This window comes from Balaenoptera ricei, chromosome 15 (assembly GCF_028023285.1).
Source record: "Balaenoptera ricei isolate mBalRic1 chromosome 15, mBalRic1.hap2, whole genome shotgun sequence".
NCBI classification, from domain to species: domain Eukaryota; kingdom Metazoa; phylum Chordata; class Mammalia; order Artiodactyla; family Balaenopteridae; genus Balaenoptera; species Balaenoptera ricei.
Genome location: NC_082653.1, coordinates 87,980,811 through 88,004,628, shown reverse-complemented (window position 1 = coordinate 88,004,628; position 23,818 = coordinate 87,980,811). Strand labels below are relative to the sequence as shown.

General features: G+C 53.7%; 1 protein-coding gene across 1 annotated transcript; it reads left to right on the top strand.

The window, feature by feature from the left end:
* The first annotated feature begins 3,140 nt into the window (after positions 1-3,140).
* On the top strand, positions 3,141-22,868 carry LOC132348654 (kinesin-like protein KIF19). Its single transcript, XM_059896398.1, is given in 11 exon segments — positions 3,141-4,603; positions 5,982-5,991; positions 5,994-6,068; positions 7,029-7,165; positions 7,377-7,508; positions 8,576-8,770; positions 11,837-11,984; positions 12,386-12,390; positions 12,643-12,765; positions 14,781-14,930; positions 22,776-22,868. Coding segments are annotated over 11 exon segments (1,134 nt in total). The 5' UTR covers positions 3,141-4,492; the 3' UTR covers positions 22,824-22,868.
* Positions 22,869-23,818: the final 950 nt, after the last annotated feature.

Sequence of the window (23,818 nt, the reverse complement as noted above, 5' to 3'; positions counted from 1 at the left end):
TCCCCAGTTCGGGCGTCGGTGTGGGCGTTGGGCTCCTGGCCACCCACGCGGGCCTGCTCTCCATTGTGTTCGGAGCAGGCAGGATGTGAGGGATCTGCCCTCATGTCGGAACCCGGTGATGTGGGCTCTCCAGCAAGTTCATGGTGGGTCAGAGGCCGGGCCTTTGTGGGGGAGCATGGATGTTACAGGGGCGCCCCTTCCCCGGCCTCGTTCGTGTGGCCAAGAAGTCCTGGAGCCCAGCACTGACCTGGGTGCGACCAGCGCACTCCTGCCTGTGGACGACCAAGTGACCGGGTGTGGCCGCTCCCTGCTGCTGGGCTGGCCGGACTGACAGCCGTGGCTGGGGTGAATGGGCCTCTGGGTCCTCTGCAGCTCGAACCATGAAGTTGGGTTTCTCAGATCCGAACTTCATGGATCTGGTCTCTCTGTGATTTATATGAAAGTGCAGCAGCAATTTACTGCACCTACACCCACGCTGGCTCCCGTGGGCGGGAACAGTGTTGCTGTCACCTGGCACGCTGGTGAGCTGCGTGACTGGGCAGGTGCAGCCTGCTTGGTTCACGGTGTAGTGACTTCCCTGGAGACTGCGATGGAAAAGTTGAGCGCAGCATTTAAGCAGTAAATACGCCTGATGGTTAATGGGAGTCGGGCCCTGGGTTGTGGTGCAGACTGGCAGCGTGGGTAAGGGGTTTAAAAACCATGTCCTAGAAGTCAAGAAAACCCGCGGGTCATTTCAAGTTTGCTTTAGAAATGTGTCTTTGGGGAGGAGTATTCCTAGGGGATTATTTCATCAAATGTTAGCTGGTGGCCTGTGTCCCCCTTTGGTGGGGACAAGCCTCCAGGGCCAAGCCTGGTGGGTGCAGATCTCAGGCAGGTGCACCTGCAGGCCAGGTGAGGCATGTAGGAACCCTGGGGTTGCCATGGCGTTAGGCGAGGGGGCCCACCCGAACCACGTGGGCAGTCCCTGAGTTGCTGAGACACTTAAGGACCAGCTGGGCTCCTGGGGCCCTGCTGATGTCAGCGGGGCAGGGTGGGGCTGACAGGCAGACAGGTCTCTCTTGCCAGTATAGCAGGGAGCAAGAAGCTCACGTCTCCAGCCAGCCAGCCCTCCCGCCCCACTGCCGGCCCCTCCCCGGCCCCGGGCAGCCCAGCCATGAGGGAGGTGGAGCCCAAGGACCAGCCGCTCACGGGGAGGGTCCTCCTCCGCGTGCCTGGCCAGCGCTCGGGCTGCGTGTCTCTGGGCTGCCTGACCTGCTGCCCCCGGTGCCTGCTTGTCACAGGTCAGGTCTCTGTCATCAGCCGGGGTCCCCGTCCAGGGCTCTGCCCCTGCTCTGCTTAGCCTTCCCTCAGGGGACCTGGCGACCCCCTGCTCCCCACCTCCAGATGTTCCTTCACCCCTGCCCTCTGAATCTCACTCCCAGGGAGCTCAGGGCCTGGGCCACAACCCCCAGATGAAGTGGTGTAGACACCCCCTACCCCGGCCCCATCAGGCCCCCCGAGGCCTGTCTCCTGGGTGACGTGGAAGCTCAGCCCATTAGACTGGGGTAAGCAGAGGCCAGGGACTTGCCCCTGACCTGTAGGCTGGTTACAGAGAGACCCTGTCGTGTCCCCGTCCCCGTTCAGGGAGAACTATAAGCTACCGTTTCTACCAGGAGGAACTTTCCCATCTTGCAGACGAGAAAGCAGAGGCCCAAAAGCATTGTGCTGGCTTGCTGGCGGCTCACAGCTCATAGAGACTAAGGAGGATTCGAGGCCCGGGTCGGCGCGATCCCTGAGGGCCTCCTGTGGGACTCCCTTAGAACTGGGCTGGAGGTGGGGCAGAGAATGATGGGAAGCAGAGCCCAGAGATTTTCTACTTAGAAAACCAACTTTTGCTCTGAAAGTGCTCACAGCCTGCGTGAAGGTTTGGGTCCCTCGGGTGGTGGGGTAAAGAAGCCGGGGTGAGGTGGTAGGACTCCTTAGCCGCTGTGTGACCTTGGGCAAGTTACTTCACCTCTCTGTGCCTCAGTCTCCCCAGTTCAGACTAAGGAGGGTGACCTGATCACAGAGCTCCTCTCAGCACCGTCGTGAGCTGTGAACTGGAAGTCAGCACCCGGTGGGGCCTGGGGGTTCAGCGGCCTTAACTGCTTCACCAGGAGTGGGAGGCTCCTGGGAGGTGAGCGGGAGGTTGGGCGGGGGTCTCCGTGCCCTGGGAGGACTGGGAGGCAGCTGCCGCGGTGTCCCGCCAGCAGGTGGCGCTTCGGACCCGCCCGCTCAGCGACGCAGAACGCGAGGAAGGGGTCTCCGTCATCGCCCACAAGGCGGGGACCGGGTGGGGCTGTGTCACCGGTCGCGGAGCTCGCCCGCGTGTGATCGCCTCCCTCCCTTGCGGAAAACTTATCATCAGTGCTCACAGTGGCCGGCACGTTCCAGACACTGGGGTGGAGCCGGGGGGAGGGGGGACTCAAGGGCGTGCCCCCCACGGCCCCAGCTCCCTTCCTGGTGTGGGTGGGGTGGAGTGTGGGCGTCGAGCAAGAGAGAAAGTATAATGTCGGGGAGCTGGGTGCACGGAGAAGAATGGAGCGGACAGAGGCGGTCACTGACGACACGTTTGAGCGGCCTGGAGGCGGGGGGTGGGGGGGGAGGTCGGCGGTCTCTAGGGAGGGGCGGTCCGGAGGCCGCCCCGGGCCCTCGTGCGGGGGCGGGAGCGGGAGCGGGCGCGGGCGGGGCCGGGTGGGGAGCGTGAGCCGCGACAGGGCGGGAGGGGCGGGCGGCGCTTCAGCAGGTGGGGGCTAGGTGTGCAGCTGGGAGAGGGCCCCGCAGGACCGCGACGGCACGCCGCCACGTCGCCAAGGATTCCTGCTCCTTGGGAACCGGCTCAGAAGCTGAGCTGTCAGCGCAGAAGTGTCGGTGCCCGTGGTCGTCACTTGCCAGCATAAATGACAAATTTGGGGTAAAAGAAAATTGAATTGCATTTCCCCATTTGTCACTAGAGAGGCAGCTTTACCCAGGATGTTCCCGGGATGTGCGTTTGCACTCCAGGGCAAAGGACCCCGGGTCGGGGGATGGGGGCGCCAGGGGAGGAGCTCGGGGGTGACACTGCAGGGAGATGAGTGCACAGGACGTCTGGGGCGTGTAAACGTGCCGAGGGGGCTGGGCAAGGAGGCTGGTGTGGATTAGTGCTGAGTTCATGGCGACCTAAGCGAGTAAAACCCGTTAGGACGGTTGTTATATTGAGGGGAACAAAGTTTTGCAGGAAGGGATTTGGCTGAGCTTTGAAGAGCGTTTACATAGATAGTCTTAACATGGAGACGGCGTGGCTCTAACTAAATTTATGACATGACTGCACTGGGAGGCGGGACGTAGGGGCCCGTGTTCTGTACAGACAGGGCGGTGACAGCCCGAATGTCAGCCACAAGAGTCGGGGCAGCAGGGGCGGGGCAGGAGCTGTTGTCCCACAGGCTGACAAGTCTTGAAACTGTGTGCACCTCACTCATTAAAACGACACAAGTTAGAGAAAGCAGGCAGTGCCCCTGGAATAACTGTTAAGGCAAATAATTTGCTGGAATCCATAGCGGCTCTCAGAGTCATCTCATCAGTCCCCAAATCTTGGCACGTCGCCCATCGTGTGGGGGGGGCTGACCTCCTCCCAGGGAGCTCTGGCAGCCCTGGGTGAAATGGGCGGGTGGCCAGGTGGTGGGGCTCTTGCTCGGCCCAGTCCTGCCCCTAAGACTGCCTGGTGCACCCCAGGCCCCGCACCAGAGTAAACAGCTCGACTGGTCTCCAGCTGCCCTGTCCCTGCCCCCTGGGAAAGGCTCTTCTGAACGTCCCGGTCCCCAGAGGCGTTCGTACACCTTACTGTATAATTGCATATTTATGTGAGAAAGGAGAGACCCAAGGTGCTCAGAGAGACAGCACGGAGCTGCAGAGCTGGATGGGTCCTGCCCCCTCCAGGCACCTGCGGCCCCCCTCCTCCGTTCTCCCCTTTCCTTTGGGTGGCGCGGCCCCCTGAGCAAGAGGTCGTCGGGTGGGGAAGGCATATCCCTAGGGCTGCGTGCAGACATCGCGGTAGCAAGGCCTCTGGCTAGGTGCTTTACTATCCGCAAAGCCCCTTGCCCACCTGCAGGTGCTGCTCAGGGCGCTGTGACTGGCGAGGCTCTTCGCCGAGCCCTCAGCGCCCAGGCCGGCTGCTCATGGGCGTCTGCGCTGCCGTCCAGGCGGGGCCCGAGGGATTCGGCATTGGTTGGGCGCTGGTCTGTTAGGACTGGGAGCAGAGCCCAGCAGGCCTGGGGGCTCACAGTCATGGCTTCGGGGTGCAGCAGCCAGGAGATGCTGCACCCTCGGATGGAAGTGGGGAGGCTGTCTGGGGGTGAGCGCAGAGGCCTGCAGCCCTTCCCGGATCCGGGCCGAGCCCCTGGATGCCACTGAGGGTAGAGGCCAGGCCTGGGGTCCTCCCTCCGCCCTGATTCTGTGAGCGGCCCCTCCTCCGGCCCCTGCCTCTCACTGCTCCTAGATGGTGGCGCTCATGGACCCCGGCGAGGACCCTGAGGACACACTGCACACACACCGGTCCCGGGAGAAGACCTTCATCTTCGACATTGTGTTCGACCAGCACACCTCCCAGGTGCCCGGCCCTACCCACCACCCCACGGCCCCGCTGGGCCAGGCCCGCCAAGGGTGTCCTCATGTGGGAGGACTTGGCGGCCAGGCGAGCTCATCCGTGATGTCTCATGGGGTCTCCCCGATGCACGAGGAAGTTGGTGCTCTGGGTCACTGCAGGGACAAGTAGCAGGCCCCTTCCATGGGTGCCGGGGGCCGCCAGGTGCCCAGGCTTTGCACGCATTCTCATTTATTCCTCCGTGTGTCCCTGTCTGTCCACCCACCCATCCATCCAGCAAAGCCGTGTGCTGTCCGCCACGGGGCTAGAACACACTGCCTGCCCACAGGGGCTCACACCCCAGCCAGGGAAACAGGCCGAGCTCTCTGGGCAGACAGGTTTCTTCTATTGCCGAGATCTTAATGCCGTCGGAAGTAGAAGGACCAGGTCATCGTCAGTTATTGAGCAGCTACTGCATGCCAAGTGCTGTGCTTAAGTGCTTGACACGCCTTGTCTTCCAAGCGTCACAGCAACTCTGTAAAATACACGGTGATATTATCCCCACTTTACAGGTGAGGTGTTGGCTTAAGGAGGTCAGCAACTGGCCTGAGGTCACACAGCTAGAGAGCTGCAGAACCAGGACAAGGTCCCAGACAGTGTAAGTCCAAGGCTGGAGGAAAGCAGCACCAGCTTTGGAGTCTGTCCAACCAGGGCTCAGATGCTTCTGACTCGTGTCACCAGCCAGGGCTGTTGGGACAGTTAAGTGAGATGAAGAGCAGGCCCAGAGGGGGTTCAGGGAAGGTAGAGGAAGGGGGACCGTCCTTTCTATCCAGTCCAGCCAAACATCCACGCCCTCAGACACCAGCCCTGGAGGTGTCCTTCCTTGAATACCCCTGTGGACAGGGAGCTCACTACCCACACACTCCTACCGCTACGTACTGCTGCCCTAAATTAAATTCCACCAGCCCGAAACTTTCACTCCCTGGTCCTAGTTTTGTCCCATAAGAGGCGTCACAATGCCCTTCCCAGATTTCCCAACCCTGTCACTACTTTCCAGTCCTTTGCATTCTTTTTGATTCTCTCAATTCGTGCAGAAGCCCTGGAAAGGACTCATACCTGTTTGGTACCAAACTTGTCAGGCCTCATGGTGGGAGTTATCACTTACATTCTCGTGCGATCCTCCCTCACCGTGGTCTCACCGTGGGGCTCGGCGTGGTTCAGGCGGCTGCAGGACTGGGGTGGGGCTCGTGCCGTGGCTGGGCTGGCTGCCACTGTGGAGGTCCCTGTCCGTGTCCAGGGGGAGCAGGGCGTTTGCAGGCATCACACACCTGTCCTCTCCAGACAGCCAGGTGCCCGACTCTGGTCGGAGTGTGCATTTGCCTGTCTTCCTTCCGTCTGTCCGCAGCAAGATGTGTACTTGCCACCCCCCAGCACTTAGTGGAAGGCGTCATTTCTGGATACAACGCGACGGTGTTTGCCCATGGCCCCTCAGGTGCTGCCAAAGGCCAGTGTCCCCCGGAGGGAATGAGGTTGGTGGCAGCGGAGTTCTTCCTAACAGCACAAAGCACCTCGTATGTGCTGGCCTTGCGCTGGTCCCTCTGCATCCGTTGGCTCCTTTGGTTCTTTCAACAGCCCTGAAAGGCAGGTAGAACGATCCCCCTGTCACAGATGAGAAAACTGAGCCTCAGAGGGGTAAAGGGACTTCCCCAAGGTTACACAGCTGGTAGGAGTGAGTGTGGAACTCAACCCAAGCCTACACTTTTCTGCCCATGAGAACCACAGATTTCTCCTCTGTAGTTACAAGTTGGGGTCGGCAAACACTCGCGAAGCTAAGCTACCTCTCCGCCTGAAAACTAGAATCACAGAGGGTCAGAGCTGGACGGGCCTTAATCCCCTCCCTATGCAGGTGGGGAAACTGAGGCCCTGAGAAACCTGGTCCGAAGTCACAGCTTGTTTATGGCATTCATTCATTCATTCTTTCATTCAACAAACATTAGGGAGCACCTGCTATGTGCTATGCTCTAGCAAAGGAAGAGGGCCATCTGGTCCTTCGTACAGGGCGAACAGGTAAGGAGGAGGTGAGGATCCCATGAAGAGGGACCGCTTAGAAAGTTTAACACATACGTTAATTCTCCTATTATGAGAACAACACAAACACCTTAAAGCGAATATGGAGAGAAGTACAGACATCTCTTGGGCCTCCCTCCTCTGATACTGTCTGCATCTTCGCTTTGTATCCTCCCGCTTTCGCTGCCCAGGTTTTCTTCCCCAGAGTAGCCATCAGGCTGTTCAGACATGGTTTTTTTCGTTCTTGTTTCCAAAATGGAAACTGAGCATGTCAGAGCAGCCAGGGCGGTTTGCACAGTACAGGCGGCAGGTGTGACCAGGCTCCGGGGGGGCCCGAGCCCAGATCAGGAGCCCTGCCTTGGTGGGCATCCCATGCCTCCCGCAGGTGCCAGCAAGACCCACACGATGCTGCGCATGGACGCGGGGCCCGGCATCTACCTGCAGATGCTCACTGACCTCTTCCAGGCCGTCGAGGAGACCCGTGAGAGCACGGACTGCAGCGTGTCCATGTCTTGCCTCGAGGTGAGCCGCCCACCCCCTCGGCTGTCCTGTCTGCAAAACGGGCCTGATCATGAGTGCGAAACCCCACGTGTTACCCCAAGGGCCCCCCAGCCTGTGGGAAACCTCAGGGCATCCCAGACTTCTCTGGAGATGCAAAGCCCCAGTGATAGGTAAGCCCCTGTGCTTCTTTTGCATCAGACCTACTGCTTCCAGCGTTTCTGTCTCATCCCAGATTTATAACGAAGTGATCTGGGACCTCCTGAACCCGTCCTCGGGGTTTCTGGACCTGCGGGAAGATTCTAGGGGCAGCATCCAGATCGCAGGCATCGCGGAGGTCTCCGCCTCAAACACCCAGGAGCTCAGGGTCACGGGGGCCCACGGAGGGACATGTGGCTCCTCCACGCCAGCCACGCTCACCAGCGCTCACAGAGCAGAGCCAGACACACAGCTCCAAAGCTGCTTTCGAGCTAAGGGAACAGCAAACTTCTGCACCACGTCCCCGCTCTCCTCACCTGTGCTCAGGGCAGACATCACCAATGGATCACGCACTCTTCCCTCTGCGTCCAGATGCAGGTGGGGATTCATTTTTTGCAGCACTCCAGGCAGTCGCAGTCAGAGTCGACTTCAGGTCTGAAATCTGTTTGCCATCTTGATCCTAAGTATGGCTCCCATAACGAGGGCGAGCTGTAAACATTTCTACAGCCCTCTGTCTTTCTCTCTCCCTCCAGTCTCTCTCTGTGCAGCCCTTGGGGTGGGCCTCCCGTCTGCTCAGAACATTTCAAAGGTTCCTGATTGCCTCTGAACAGCATGGACTTCTCGGCCCCCAGGCCCTGGATGACCGTGTGCTCTAGCCATGCTGGCGTAGGCATGAGGCCACCTGCCCTTAGCACCGTCCCTCATGGGTTCCAGGTGCAGGAGGGGAGACTTCTTGCCTATTCTTTAATAACAACAACCATATGAGTCTCTCTCCACAATGCTCTGTGGTCCTAGCAGGCCTGGCACACAGTAGGTGCCCAGCAGAGGCTCACTGGCTTGATTTCCACAGCTGCTTGCGCACAAGTGGGTTTCAGGCCACTCGCCAACTCCAGCAAATCTGTACAACTGCCTGGAGTTCCATATGGAAAAGGGCTCGGTGGGGGAGAGATGGGTAATCCATTGGTGATGTCTGCCATGGGTAGAGGAGGCAGAAATGGTGAAACAAGTGTCAGCAATCTGCCATTCCTGCTGGATTAGTTGACTCGATTAATTAATCTCTTCATGCCACAAACCAGAAATTGCTTCCACTGGATGCGGTTCTGCCATCAGCATCCCAGCCGGGGAAGAGCTGCCCGAAGGAGCTCGGGAGGGCACATCTCCTTCTCTTGTTCTGCAGGGAGCGTGTGGCCACTCAGGGGCCCTTGACCGTCTGCCCGCTTCTGCCTCTGTCCTCAGACCACGCAGCTCCTCACCAAAGGCAACGGGCAGCGCACACAGGAGTCCACCGCCACCAGCAAGATGTCGTCCCGCTCCCACGCCGTGCTGCAGGTCACCGTGCACCGGCGCAGCCACGGCACAGACATGGCAGAGGAGGTGCACGTTGGGAGGTTCTCCATGGTGGACCTGGGGGGCTCGGGGCTGGCGCCTCAGGTTCCTGTCCTCTTCATCTCCGTTACTCGCCTTGTGTCCATCTGCCCTTTAGTCTGGGAGCAGGACCCTGTCCGTCCTTGTTGCACACTGTCTCCAGCACCTAGGACAGCACCCGGTCGAGGGGAGGTGCCCGCTACACGTTTGCTGAGTGAATGAATTCTCAGCAGGTATTGGGGGTCACTCCCGCGGGGCCAGTATTTATGGAGGGCTTCCTGTGTGGCAGGCTCTCCCGGGCACCAGAGACGTGAAGATGAGCAACCCCCAGACCCTCGCCCGCGGGGAGCTCTGAGCCTCTGGGGGCGGGCGGGAGACAGATGTGTAGCTGGTAATTACAGCACGGGGAGGCCTGCGCCTTGAGATTCGGGGTCACACAGAGGCTGTGGAGCCCAGAGGAGGGTGGGGCCTCGGGGCTGAGCCTGAAAGGTCATCAGGAGTTCGGTGGGTGGAGGGAGCAGCGTGTGCGGGGTGGCTGTCGGGATGCCCTCCGAGGACCTGCCTGCTGCGCCCGCGCCCCTGGCTCGCTGTCCTTCTTGGCACCTGTTGCTGGGAGGGAGGGTTGTGCGCACCGTTGCCCCAGGGGCCGGAGCAGTCTTTGAGGACAGGACCCAGCCCAGCGCCAGGAACAGAGAAGGTGCCTGATGGAGGCCAGGTCAGAACAACAGTAATATTATCAACAAGGGACGTTCTCACGTCCCCCTAATGCACCAGGCACTTAGCGTTCATCACCCACCTAATCCCCCGACGCCCGTAGGGTAGGCGGCCTCATGCCTGGCTTACAAATGCACGGCTGAGACTCGGGGTGGTGTGACTTCGCCTGCACAAAGGTATCAGGTGGATCCAGCCTTTGGACCTGGAGGGATCTGGCCCAAATCCGTGCCTTTCACTGATGATATTTGTCCTCCAGTTTGCAGGCTATGCTCTGAGTCCTTGGGGTTTGTCAGTCATTGCATTGCTTCATTCAGTCATTCATTCGTTCACCTGCCCTGCACCTGGCCCTGCCCTTGGTGCCTGGGCTGCTGAAAGGAGCAGAGCCTGGCCAGCTGGCCCAGAGGCCGACAGGTTCAATGTATTGTATTAACGTGGTATGAAATTTGAGGTACAGTAAGGCCAGCAGATCAGGAGATGACTGCCATTGAAGAAATGGTTTGCTACTCACAGCTCCCAAGAGGAGGGGGCAGGAGAAGCCGGGCCGGGCCACACGGGGAAGCACCAGGGTTGGTCTGGAGGCAGAGGGAACAAGGGGAAAACATGGGCCAGAGCCTCTCTCGTGACTTCCATGGGAAGGCAGGCTGAGCACTGGCCAGTTTGAATAATTCCAGCGGGCTCTGGGGCACAGAGGATGTCTTTGGTTGTCTGGTACCTGCCCTGGGTGATGAGGGCAGGTAGACAGTGGCCCAGAGTGTGGGAGCCCCAAGGAGGAGGGGGTGGGGTGAGGGCTCTGGGTTGGCTGGTTTGCTTTTGAAAGGTGTGCTCACGGGTGACTTGTTTGTTATCAGAAGGAACTGGCAACCCTGGGAGGGGCAGCAGGGCCCCAAGATGACAAAACATTAGGGTACAGAAAATAAAAGACGTGGTTCATACACAGACAGATGTGGGCACAGACAGTTTCATGTAGACCAAGCCGAGTGTGATGGAACCCTGGGAGTCTGCCCGTGCCAGCTGGACTTGGCCATGTGCTCAGGGGGCAAGGTGGAGACCAGCCTCCTCAGATCTTAGCTCTTGGAGAGGCCGTTGGACAGGGGTTCAGGCCCTAGGTTCTTGTTCTCCCTCTGCTGCAAATAGCTGTGTGCCTTTGGTCAGGCCCCTGTCCCTCTCTGGGCTGTATACTCAGGTGGCCTAGGGACTGTCTTCAGGCCTGGTTGCCTATCACAGTCTGTCATTTCTTCATAGAAAATCACTCACAAAAGAGTTTGTTCCAGGGCACAAGGCCTCTGAGCAAAACCCCAAATTCTGTGGCACAGACACGTGACACGTGAGCAGCTGCCGTGGCCTGGGTCATGCTGGCAGCTCCCACTCAGTGAAAGTAGCAGCTCATGTTTACTGCTCGCTTCCGTGGGCCCATCTCTAAGCTGGCCTTGCCTGTCAAATCCTCACCATGACCAGAGCAACTGCCTCTTTTGACAAATAAGGAGACTGAGACAGGCTGGGAGACTTGTCTGAGATGTCATTTAAGCCGTTCTCAAGCCGTGCTCCAAACTGGCTCTAAAACCCATGTCCCTTAAAGAGAAAACGTTATTTTCCTTTCTGATTTCAAATGTAACCAAATCAGTGCAGAAAATATGGAAAATATGGTTAAGCCAAAGGAAGAAAATTAAAGTCCCCACAATGGCTGCACTGAGAGGCAATCATCCCGGTGGCAGTTTGGCGTGTGTCCTCCTAAGGCCCCTTCAGGCATCTTTATACATTTGTTCAGTGCTCAGACATCCAGCCGCACTGTGGGCCAGACGCCTGCCGGTGTCCAGGCTCTGGGGACAGATGGCCAACCAAGGTGACAGCTCCATCATGGAACTCATGTTCTGTGGGGAGCAGTTAGGGAAATAACAAACGCATAAAAGAGCGAGATAATTGCCGAGAGAGCCAAGCAATTTGAAGGAAACATACAGGGTGGCGTGGTCCCCCCGTGGAGTGAGGGGGGTGGGCACTCCCGCAGGAGGACCACTAGGCTGAGACTGGGAGGGCGAGAAAGCTTCGGCGTGGGGGGGCTTTCTCGCGAAAACACACGCATTCGTATTTTTATCATAAAAAGGGGACTGTTCTGCCCAGGCATCCCTCTGAGCCCTTTTTAATCTCATTTCACAGAGAGCATCTTTTCAACATTGGTAAACACTCTACCTTACCCCCTTGCCTGGCTGTGTGGTATTCCACCGCAGAATCTGGTGTCGTTTCTCTCTCCAGTCCCTGGGCTGTGGGAGTGTAGTCAGTGCAACCACCCTGAGCCTCCCAGGGTGGGGCGGGGTTATCGCATCCTCTGGACCTCAGTCCCCTCCCCCCGGGGCCTGGGGTGGGGAGATGGCAGGGTCTGGGGGGGAGGACCACCTTCCCGCCAGCTGGCTTCTTCTCACTCAGACCCAGAACCGAGGCAAGAGGATGAAGGAGGGCGCCCCCATCAACCGCTCCCTGCTGGCGCTGGGCAACTGCATCAACGCACTCAGCGAGAAGGGCGGCAGCCAGGCGCAATATGTGAACTTCCGGGACAGCAAACTCATGCGCACCTGCTGAAGGTATGAGCCCCAGGCCAGAGACAGGTGTGGCTGCAGCATCTGACTGCATCTTTCAGGATTTACCTGGGCTTAAGGGCCCTTCCAGGAACCCCTGAAAGCAGGAAAATCTCTGCTTTATCTGGAGAAATCATCTCTAGTCACTGCTCGAATCCCCCCTCCATCCCTCTGAGTGTGTTCCAGCCCATGCTTGTACACTCCTAGGGACAGGGAGCTCACTACCTCACTAAGGCTGTCTGTCTCATCACAGACAGTCTGAGAAAATTCCTCTTCATACTGAGCTGAATGCTGTCACCTCTATTCTACAGCAAGGCAGGGTGTAGGTAAACAGATAGGAAAGCAACAAATAAATGGCTCTGTAAGTTTGGCCTCTTGGTCTAATCTACCTGCATCAGAGTGGAAGTCAGATGGGGCAGGCCTGCAGCAGGTCCATCTCATCCTGAGAGTCACCTCCCTGAGCGCTGACCCCTTGGTCCAGCCTCAGCTGCCCTTCTCAGGGTTTGGAGCAGGAACCCCAGATGGGCTGGTCCAGAGGAGCCCGGGACGGGTAGGGGGGGGATGGTGCCCCCGGGCAGGTGGGAACCCCGGTTCCCACCACCCCCAGCTGGCAACCCCGGTTCCCACCACCCCCAGCTGGCGCCTTCCCCTGAGCAGGATGCCCTGGGAGGGAACAGCCGGAGGGTGATGATGGCCCACATCAGCCCAGCCAGCACGCACTTCGAGGAGTCGCGGACCACCCTGCTGTACGCGTACCGAGCCAGGAACATCAAGAGGAGGGTGGGCCGCTCCCTCCCACCTTCCTTCACCCGCTCCCTCTGTTTTACTCTCCCGCCTGCTCACTGAGTTCTACAGCTCTCCCTCCGGAGGCTCTAGGGGAGGGTCCCTTCCAGCTCCCATGGCTGCTGGCGCTTGGCTTGTGGCCACATCCCTCCAGTCTCTGCTCCGGCTTTACGGGGCCTTCTCCTCCTCCCTTTGCTTCTCTCCTTCTCCTCTTTTATGAGGGCAGTTGGCATTGATTTTAGGGCCCTCCCTAATCCGGGATGATCTCATCTCAAATCCTTAATTACATCTGCAAAGACTCTTTTTTCCAAATAAGGCCACATTCACAGGGTTCAGGGAAGGGACTTATCTTTGTGCCTGGCATCGCTGTAAGCTCTCAGTGTGATCTGATTTACTTAATTCTCAACAACCCGCTCCCTAGGAGGTAGGTCCTATTATGATCCCATCTTATGGAGTGGGCAGCTGAAGCACAGAGAGATAAAGCAACTTCTCTAACCTACCACAGCTGGGGCAGAGCTGGTGTTGGGGCCCAGGGAGACTGGCTCCGGAGTCCATGCCTCACACTGCTGTGCTGTTCTGTCTACACTGCTGTACTCAGTGTAAAGGATTCATCTCTTAAGGCTGTGTGACAGTCAATGAGATAATGCACATTAGCGACTTAGCACAGGAGTGACTAGTGGCCAACATATGATAGGTGTTATTTTACTATCATTATTACCATGTGTCGACAGACGAGGGATGAGCCCTTCCCAGTGTCCAGCTCTGAGCGAGGCGCCACCATAAAACCATCATCGGCATCAGCACCAACATCATCAGAGCTTCTGCTCCCACACGAACCCTGAGCTTAGCAGAGGAGAAGGCAGCTATGAGACAAGAACCCACACAGATGAGTGTTTCATTTCCAACTGTGGCAAGTGCTCTAAACGAAAGCCACAGGGCGCCGCAAGGAAGAACCACAGAGAAGGCCGAGTTTAGAGGGGTCTTCCACCAAGGGGGACTGACTCCTGCAAGGGAGCTGAGCCCCGAGTGCTAAAGAGAGTGTGTCTGTGCAGACTGAGGGCCAGTGTGCACATCTGGTGGAACTTCAAGTGCGTGTGCCCTGCGGCCAGCAATGTCACCTTCCGCATCTACCAAAGAGAAACTCAGACCCACGTGCTCAGGGAAGTTGTGTCACAGGAAAGCCCCAAAGTGCCCGTTGAAGAGGAGGGGACAGGTGCCTGCTGTGTCCCTGTTCCGGCCCGCTCTGCAGCTGTTACAGAGAATGGGGTAGACCCATCTGTGCAGACGGACAGCCTCTAAGACACACCGTTGGACCAGAAAAGCAAGTTAAAGAACAGCAGCTACAGTCTGATATAATTTACGTAAACCCCCCAAAGCTGAACCCACACCCCCAAAACTCCCCATGTGTATCTCTCTAGATACATGTATATGTATAAAACCGCACAGAGAAAGATTCGGAAGGGCACACACCAAAATGGTAGCAGTGGTTACCCAAGGGGAGGGTTTTCAAAAACCTCTCCATGGATTGTTTGAATTTTGGTTTTTTTGTGGCAAAATATACATAAAATTCACCCCTTGAACCATTTTAAACGGCCCAGTTCGGTGGCATTAAGCACATTCACATTGTTGTGCGACCATCCCCACTGTCCGTCTCCAGAACTTTCATCTTCCCAAACTGAGACTCTGCCCAGATTAAACACCGACTCCCTCCCCTCCCCCACTCCTGGCCCCTACCCCCTACTTTCTGTCTCTGTGACCCTGACTCTTCCAGGGACCACACATGTGGATCATACGGTGTTTGTCCTTCTGCATCTGGCTTATTTCATTTTTCATCATGTCCATCCATGTTGCAGCAGGTGTCAGAATCTCCTTCCTTTTTAAGACAGAATAGTACTGATTTAAATTTTCCTGACAAAACGTGCTTGCGTCTTTCTGGCATAAATCCATTGGGTGACAGGTGTCCTTCGTGGGGCAGCCAGCTGGCCCTGACCTTGGCCACGTCCCGCCACCAGGTCAAGCGCAACCTGCTGAACGTGTCCTACCGCATCGCACAGTACGCGGACGTCATCTCCGACCTGGGCAGGCAGATCAAGCACCCCAAGGCCAAGGTGGAGAAGCAGGAGAAGGAGAAGAGAAGCATCCCAGAGGCCGACATGCTCAAGGTAGGGCCGTACACGCACCCAGTGCCTCCTGCTGCTGGGCCGTCCGGGACACCAGAGGCCCACTGAGTCCTCCTGCCCCTCCTGGAGCGGTGTCTGCACTGAGCGCCCCACACGGGATGACTGCCGAGCCCGGCCTGGCCTTTTTTTAAAAAATATTTTTTTTATTTATTTATTTTTTGGCTGCGTCGGGTCTTAGTTGCCGCATGCGGGATCTTTCATTGTAGCACACAGGCTTCTCTCTAGTAGTAGAGTGCAGGCTCAGTAGATATGGCGTGCGGGTTTAGTTGCCCCGTGGGATGTGGGATCCTAGTTCCCCGACCAGGGATCGAACCTGAGTCCCCTGCATTGGAAGGTGGATTCTTAACCACTGGCCACCAGGGAAGTCCCCCGCAGCCTCAGGGAGCAGGCGTCTCTCTGCTCTCTTCTAATCTCTTCCTTCTTATCTTTCTTCAGCTTTTCTTCTTGCTGCCTATTTTTTTTTCCCTCCCAAATCAGTTTGTTTTTTTTTAATCTTTTCATTTTGGAATAATTCTAAATTTACAAAAAATTTGCAAAGATACTGCAGAGTCCCCAGCTTCCCCTAATGTTAACGTCTAGGGCCTTCCAAAAAAGTGCATTGAGGCAAAACTCACACCACATAAAATTCACCATCTTAAAGCAAACACTTCATTCAGCACATCCACCGTGTTGGGCAGCCGCTGTTTCTGTCTCGTTCTGAAACGTTTCCACCCCAAAGCGAAACCCGTACCCACTAGGCAGCTTCTCTCCATCCTTCCCTTCTCCCCAAATCGGCTTGATGTAGGCCTCCTTTTGGGGTAGAGCACACCATAGTTTTACCCTAAAATTAATCAGTAAGTTTAAAAGGTGCCCATAAAAAATACCTGTAATGAAGTCAAGTAAACGTATGTACACACACGCACACACACACGTTCTTTTGGCTTATTAAGATAAGTTTTGGCATAGTAAATAAAGGATTTTTGAAAATCAATAAGAAAGAACCAACAGCCCAATTAAAAAATGAGGGTGAGGAAATGAATAGGCAATTCAGAGAGTTTCTAGTGGCCATGTACATAGGAAAAGATTCTCAATTGCATTAGGAAACAGAGATACAAATTGAAACAATTTTCACTTATTGGACTGGCTAAAATTAAAATGTCAAGTAGTATTAAATGGATAATATAAAATAAAGTCTGGAAGGCGGCCTTAACCACTATTATTGGGAATCTAAATTAACACTTCTCTTTGGAGGCTGTTTTAGCTGCATCTTTTCAAACTTTAAGTGTATGTGTTCTGTGCCCAGCAACTTCCCCCAAATCTACCAGGAGACGCATGCGCTCACATGCCCATCAAAGGGGATGGGACAAGCTAACTGGTGGGTGCCTCCTATGGATCACCCTGCAGGTGCTACAGAGAATGGGGCAGACCCATCTGTGCAGACGGACAGCCTCCAAGACCGTTGCTAGATGAGAAAAGCAAGTTAAAGAATAACAGCCATAGCCTGATATAATTGACCCACCAGAAAACCTGTATATCTCATTAGATACAGATATATGTACAAAACTGCACAGAAAAAGATCCGGAAGGGCACATATCAAAATGATAGCAGTGGTTTCCTGTGGGTGGGGGACTGGGGTTGGGGGGAGGGCAATCAGGTAGATGATCAAGTCTTGATGTATTATTCGAATTTTTATCACAAAAACGTGTTCCTGTATTAGATGTGTAAATACATCATATTTAAAACGTTTCCTGATTGTTATAGTAATATGTGTTTATCATTCAAATCTTGGAGTATGCTGCAAAGTGTAAGAAGAAAATAGAACTCACTCATAATCCCACAACTTGCAGATACCACTGTTAGATTTAGCTATTTCCTTCCAGTCTCTTAAATAAATCCGTACACACATGCACAGCAAAATTGGGAGTTGGGGGGACATCCCTGGTGGCACAGTGGTTAAGAATCCACCCGCCAATGCAGGGGACACGGGTTCGAGCCCTGATCCGGGAGTATCCCACATGCCGCAGAGCAACTAAGCCCATGCATCACAACTACTGAGCCTGCACTCCAGAGCCCACGAGCCACAACTACTGAGCCCACGCACCTAGAGCCCGTGCTCCGCAACAAGAGAAGCCACCGCAATGAGAAACCCGCGCACTGCAATGAAGAGTAGCCCCCACTCTCCACAACTACAGAAAGCCTGTACGCAGCAACGAAGACCCAACACAGCCAAAAATAAATTTTAAAAAAAAAGTTGGGAGTTGGGATCAGGCAATGTCACACATTTAATGAGTACCTACTATGTAACAGGTGCATATCAGTGTTGGGGATGCAGGGAGGGAACGAGCCATACACAGACCTGGTTCAGAGTCATCCAGCAGAGGAACTGCACGTGCAAAGGCCCTGGGGTGGGAGTGGGTTTGATGAGTTCAGGGGGCAGAGGGCCGCCCACGTGGCTGGCACCTGAGGAGAGGTGCGTGGTGGGAGCTGAGGCTGGAAGACGTCAAACAGGGGCCTGGGTTTATCCTGACTGTAACGGGAAGCCAAGGAGACCTTGAGCAGGACAGCAATGTGCCAGGAGCCCCCTTGAGCTGTATATTCGAGAAGTGGAAGTGAGACTACTCACAGGGCAGGTGAGGGATTCTCCACGGCTGGGGTTTTGTCTGGAGACCATGACAGGAGTTGAGGAGGAGGCCAGGAGTGACCACAGTGGTCAACTGTGAACACCACGTCGAGGAGGAAAGTAGAAAGTGCTCACACTTTTGTTATGACGATTTTCCAGTACTCACAGAAGGAGAAAGAACAGTAAAGCGAGCCCTCGTTACCCACTCTCCCGGCCTGTTTTCTTCCCACGCACTTCCCTCAGCCTATTATCTTGAAGCAAATTTCAGTCATCATATCATTTCATTCATAAATATTTCAGCCTATAATCCCTAAAAAATAAAGGCTCTTTACAAACACATAACTACAGTATCATTTCCACACCTTAAAAAATATTAACAGTAATGTGTTTGTATCACCAGAGAGCCAATAGGTGTTCAACTTTCCAACAATCTCAGCGGCATCCTAAATCTCTTTTGTTTTTGAACTAGGATCCCGAGAAAGTCCACATCTTGAATTTGGTTGATACATCTTAATCTTTTAAGTCTCTTTTATTCTATGTGCTTTCCTGCTCCACTTCTTTGGGTTTTTCTTTTGATTGTTGTTGAAGAAACTGGGTCTTTTGTCCCGCGGAGTTTCTTACAGTCTGGTTTTGCCAATAGCATGTTCCTCTGTGCTTCCTATATGTTGTTGTCTAAAGGCTTGAAAGAGGAAGTTTAGAGAACTTTTCTAAAAAACAGAATTGAGAGCACATTGTTTTTGCAACGGGGGCGATAGCTCAAACACAGCAAAGTGGATGGACTGGAGAGTTCTGGGTCTGGCGGGGCTGACAGAGCCTGGGGGGCTGCAGCTGTGCCTACAGGTGGGAGATTCGGGTCAGTGGAGGGTGAGATCTCCGGAGGAGAGGAGGCCAAGGAATGCAGGCCCTTGGGTGGCGACTGGATAGTCTCTGAGGACTTTGTTGTCATCAGGAGTGATGAGCAAGAAGCGGTGAGGAGAAAGTCAGAGAGACGGATGAGAAAATTTTCCGTGGAGAAGGGAGTGTGGCCACGGCATTGAGTAGGCACTGGTGATGGGGTGATAACACGCCCTTCAAAGGAGTTGGAGAAAAACACTCGGAGGGAATACATGTCCAGAAGGAGCAGGAGAACGCCTACTTCAGCTCCAGCCCCAGTGGTCAGAGGGGGACAGGAGAAAACACAGCCTCCCTGGGAGGGCTGCTTGGAGATAGACACGCCATCATTTTCGTCCGGCTTTATTGAGATATAATTGACACATAACAGTGTGTGAGTTTAAGGTGTACACGATGATGCCTTGTTACCATATATTTCGCATTTATTGCCACGGTAAGGTCAGTAACACTTCCTTCTCTTCACACAATTACTATTATTTTGTTGAGGCTGTGAGAACATTTAAGATCTATTCTCAGAAACTTCCAAGTAAACAATATTGTTAACTAGTAGTCACCATGCTGGAATTAGATCCCCAGAACTTAGTCATCTGATAACTGGAACTTTGTACCCTTTGACCAGTGTCTCCCCATCTTCCCCACCCCCACCTCTGGCAATCACCCACCTGTTCTCTGTTTCTATGAGTTCAGCTTTTTTTTTTAATGTATATTTTTTAAACTTATTTATTTAATTAATTTATTTTTGGCTGCATTGGGTCTTCGTTGCTGCACACAGGCTTTCTCTAGTTGCAGCGAGCAGGGGCTACTCTTCATTGCAGTGCACGGGCTTCTTGTTGCAATGGCTTCTCTTGTTGTGGAGCATGGGCTCTAGGTGCGTGGGTTTCAGTAGTTGTGGCACGTGGGCTCAGTAGTTGAGGCACGTGGGCTCAGTAGTTGTGGCTCACGGGCTCTAGAGCGCAGGCTCAGTAGTTGTGGCGCACGGGCTTAGTTGCTCTGTGGCATGTGGGATCTTCCCAGACCAGGGCTCGAACCCGTGTCCCCTGCCTTGGCAGATGGATTCTTAACCACTGTGCCACCAGGGAAGTCCCCATACTGTTTTGATTACTATAGCTTCATAAGATAGTTTGAAATCAGGATGTCTGTTGCTGTGTGCTTTGTTCGTTTTTTCTCAGGATTGCTTTTTCTACTTGGGGTCTTTTGGGATTTTTTTTTCTACTTCTATGAAAAATGCCATTGGAATTTTGATAGGCATTGCACTGAATCTACAGGTGGCTTTGATTAGTATGGATGTTTTAACTATATTAATTCTTGTGATCCATGAACAAAGGATATCTTCCAATTTATTTGTGTCTTCTTCAGTTTCTCTCATTGGGGCCTTACAGTTTTCACTGTATAGCTCTTTCACCTCCCCGGTTAAATTTATTCTTAAGAGTTTTATTATTTTTGATTCAGTTGTATATGGTATTGTTTTCTTTATTTCTTTTTCAGATAGTTCATTGTTAGTGTATAGAAATGCAACTTATTTTTGTATGTTGATTTTGTAACCTGCAACTTTACTGAATTCATTGATCAGTTCTAATGGTTTTTTCGTGGTGTCTCTAGGGTTTTCTATATAAAATCATGTCATCTGCAAACAGACAGTTTTACTTCTTCCTGTCTGATTTGGATGACTCTTTTTTTTTCTTTTCTGATTGCTCTGGTTAGGACTTCTAGTACTATATTAAATATGAGTGGTGAGAGTGGGCACCCTTGTCTTGTTCCTGATCTCAGAGAAAAAGCTTTCAACCTTTCACCATTCAGTATGTTATGTTAGCTGTGGGCTTGTCATAGATGGCCTTTATTATGTTGAGGTGCAGTCCTATACCTACTTTGTTGACAGTTTTTATCATGAAAGATGTTGGATTTTGTCAAATACTTTTCCTGTATTATTGAAATGATCATATGATTTTTGTCTTTCATAATATTAATATGGTGTACCATAATTACTGATTTGCATATGTGGAACCATCTTTGCATCCCAGAGATAAATTCCACTTGATCATGGTGTATGAGCTTTCAATGTGCCATGGATTTTGGGTTGCTAGTATTTTAATGAGAATATTTTCATCTATGTTCAACAGGGATATTGACCTGTAGTTTTCTTTTCTTATAGTGTCCTTGTCTGGCTTTGGTATCAGGGTAGTGCTGGCCTCATGAAACGAGTTTGGGAGTGTTCCCTTCTCTTCAATTTTTTGGAAGAGTCTGAGGATTGGTGTTAATTCTTCTTTGAACGTTTGGTGGAATTCACCCCTGTGCTTTTCTTTGTTGGGAGGGTTTCGATTACTGATTTAATCACCTTACTCATTATTGGTCTGCTTAGATTTTCTGTTTCTTCATGTTAAAGGCTTGGTAGGTTGTATGTTTCTAGTAATTTATCCACTTCTTCTAGATTAACCTATTTGTTGGCATATAATTGATCATACCAATCTTATGAGCCTTTGTATTTCTGTGGTACCAGTTGTAATGTCTCCTCTGTCATTTATAATTTTATTTATTTGCATCTTCTCTCTCTTTTTTTTTTTTCTTGGTAAGTCTAGCTAAAGGTTTGTCAATTTTGTTTATCTTTTCAAAAAACCAGCCCTTAATTTTGTTGATCTTAATTGTGTTGATCTTTCCTGTTGTTTTCATGGATTTCTGCTCTCATCTTTGTTATCACCTTCCTTCTGCTAACTTTGGGTTTAGTGTGTTCTTCTTTTTCTAGTTCCTTGAGGTCACTGCTATCACTTTGAAGTATTCCTTCTTGGATCTTTTTCTGCGCAGTGCTGTAGACATAAATGTATCCAGAGAGGTATGTGGTGTGTGTGTATGTGTATGGGGGAGTGGCTTTGGGTTTTTGTATAAATGACTTGAGACTTTAGCTGTTATTCTTTAACTTGTTTTTCTCAGCCATTGATGTGTCTTGGAGGCCGTCCATCTGCAGAGATGGGGCTCCCTCATCTCTGTAACAGCTGCAGAGTGTTCCATAGGATGTCCATACTGGAGTCTGCTTATCCTGTCCCCTCTGATGGGCACTTTGGGGCTTTCCAGTTACCATAGCCTCCTTGCGCACATGGGTGCCTATTTTTCTTTGGTAGATCTGGGGCTCAGGTTTCTGCTGGAGCAAGAGGGTGAAGGAAAATTTCAAAGAAGAGTGGTTGTTGGTGATGGCACACTGAGTCCCATGGGGCCAGCAGAGGGCTTCAGGGGCTGGTGGGGGTGGAAGATGGCGTTGTTGTAGAGCATCTATAAAGCTAGGTGATGACCAGGAAGCTTGGGCTTCTTTGGGGTCAGGGGTCAACAGGGATGCATGCCATAATGGCTCTCATCCTGCTGGCCTATTAGTTATTGGGACTGGCCTTGGTGGTCTGAGGAGGTGGGCAGCGTCATGGAGGGGATGAGGGTCTCATGGTGAGCCCTGAGGGCATGAGGGGCTTCCCTTGGGTCCTGCTATGGCGAACCTAGGGCAGCAGTGGGCAGCTTGTGTCCATGGCTCTGCCAGGATCATTCCTTTATGAGCATTTCCTAGGATATCATGTATTCCCCAAAAGCTTTATTTTAATGACTGCAATGATTTGGCCATCTGGATGCATCATAATTTATTTAACCAATCCCAGATGGCTTGTTTAGGGAAAAGGAATCCCTTGACCACGGCCCTCAAAGTCAGGGGAACCAGCTGCATGTGACCAGAGTGGAGATATCTACTGGGACAGGCAGGGAAAACCATCGATTAATCACTGGATAGCTGTTAGGTAGGAACTGATCATGGGAAACGAAAAGACAAACTAGTTTAGTTCCGTGGAACTTATATTCCAGCAGGAGAGGCAGGTGTTGAACATTTACCACGAAATGTTACCAAATTATCGATATGCAGAAGACTGCCAAGGAGAAGGTAGGATGTTTTCAGAGCAAGTGGCAGATGGACCCAGATTGAGAGTCTAGGAGGGTTCCCCTGAGGAAGTGAGGTCAGAGCTGAGACAGCTAGCCCAGCCCCATTCTTCCTTGGATTCCTGAGACTCAAATCCATGCAACCCAACCGCAAAACAGGCAAACAGAGAGTCTAAATCCCTCTAAAGGAACCATCCGAGTATCCACCCATCCACCCATCCATCCATCCATCATCCACCCATCCATCCATCCATTCACCTGCCCATCCAGCCTTCCACCCACCCACCCATCCATCCTCCATCCATTACCCACCCATCCATACACTGTATATAAAGCCTGTCCTTGGACCTGATCCTGTGCGGCCAGGCAAGCATGGATTCAACCCTGGCCTAGGTGGCACTGCTCCCGGTGCAGCTGGCTCTCTTCCTGCCCCCAGCCGCCATCCCTCCACCCGACACAGAGGAGGACAGCCGCCTGCAGATGAAGGAGATCCGGGTGCAGCTCATCGGGGGCTTCAAGGAGCAGCTGGAGATGCGACGCAGCCTGGTGGAGCTGGAGAGCACCAGCCTCGAGCTGCACGTGGACGTGTCCCACTACCTGCCGACCGTGGCGGAGTGAGCGCGCCCACCCTCCCAGGGATGGGCCGGGGAGGCCAGCAGGACCGGGGGCCCTGCGGTGGGGAGCTCCTTTTTCTGCTACTGTCCAGCCTCCCTCCACTGCCGGTGGGTCCCCAGGGGGACTTCAGCCAAGGGCACCCTCGCTGCCCCGCTCTCCTGGCCTGTGGCTAATCTGGGCCAGTGGGAGAGGCTCCCAGGCCCCTTCGACCTCCTTCTACAGGTGGAGTCCAGGGCCAGCCCTGGCAGGTTAGGGTCAACCCCATTTCACAGCGAGGATGTTGAGGGCAGAGGGGATGTGGGTTTGCCCGAGGTTGTGCGTCCACTCGGCCAGGGTCTTTCTACCATTCCACACGCACTCGCGGTTCACACCTACTGTGAGTGACTGACTGCCTGGCGAGGGACTGGCCGTGCACTTTGTCGTCCGGACCAGGAACACCAGAGGGTGGGGAGGCGCTATTAACAATCATGCTGGGATGACAGTGGGCAACCTAGGACACGTGTCCTCTCCGCTTACAGGCCCCAGCGCTGTGACTTGAGTCCATTTCTTCGCCAATCCTCTCCCATTTCTCCTCCTCCTCCTTCCTTCCTGTTTATTTTCTTAATCACGCAAACAGCAGGGCACCTGCACTAGAGGAATTCTGATAAAGGAAGCGCTCCCTCCATCCCATCCGCTGCTCCCAGCCCTCACTCCCTCTGGGTCCTCCTTCCTTGCAGTTTCCACATGACCCTTTATAGTTTAGGTTCGGTCGGGCGCCCTGCGTGCACCTTTGGAGGCGTCGCCCTGAGCTGGGTCCTTGCACTCCGTCGTCATGCAGCCCCGGGTGTGCTGCCGTCTCCAAGGTTTACAGCTGAGGGAACCGAG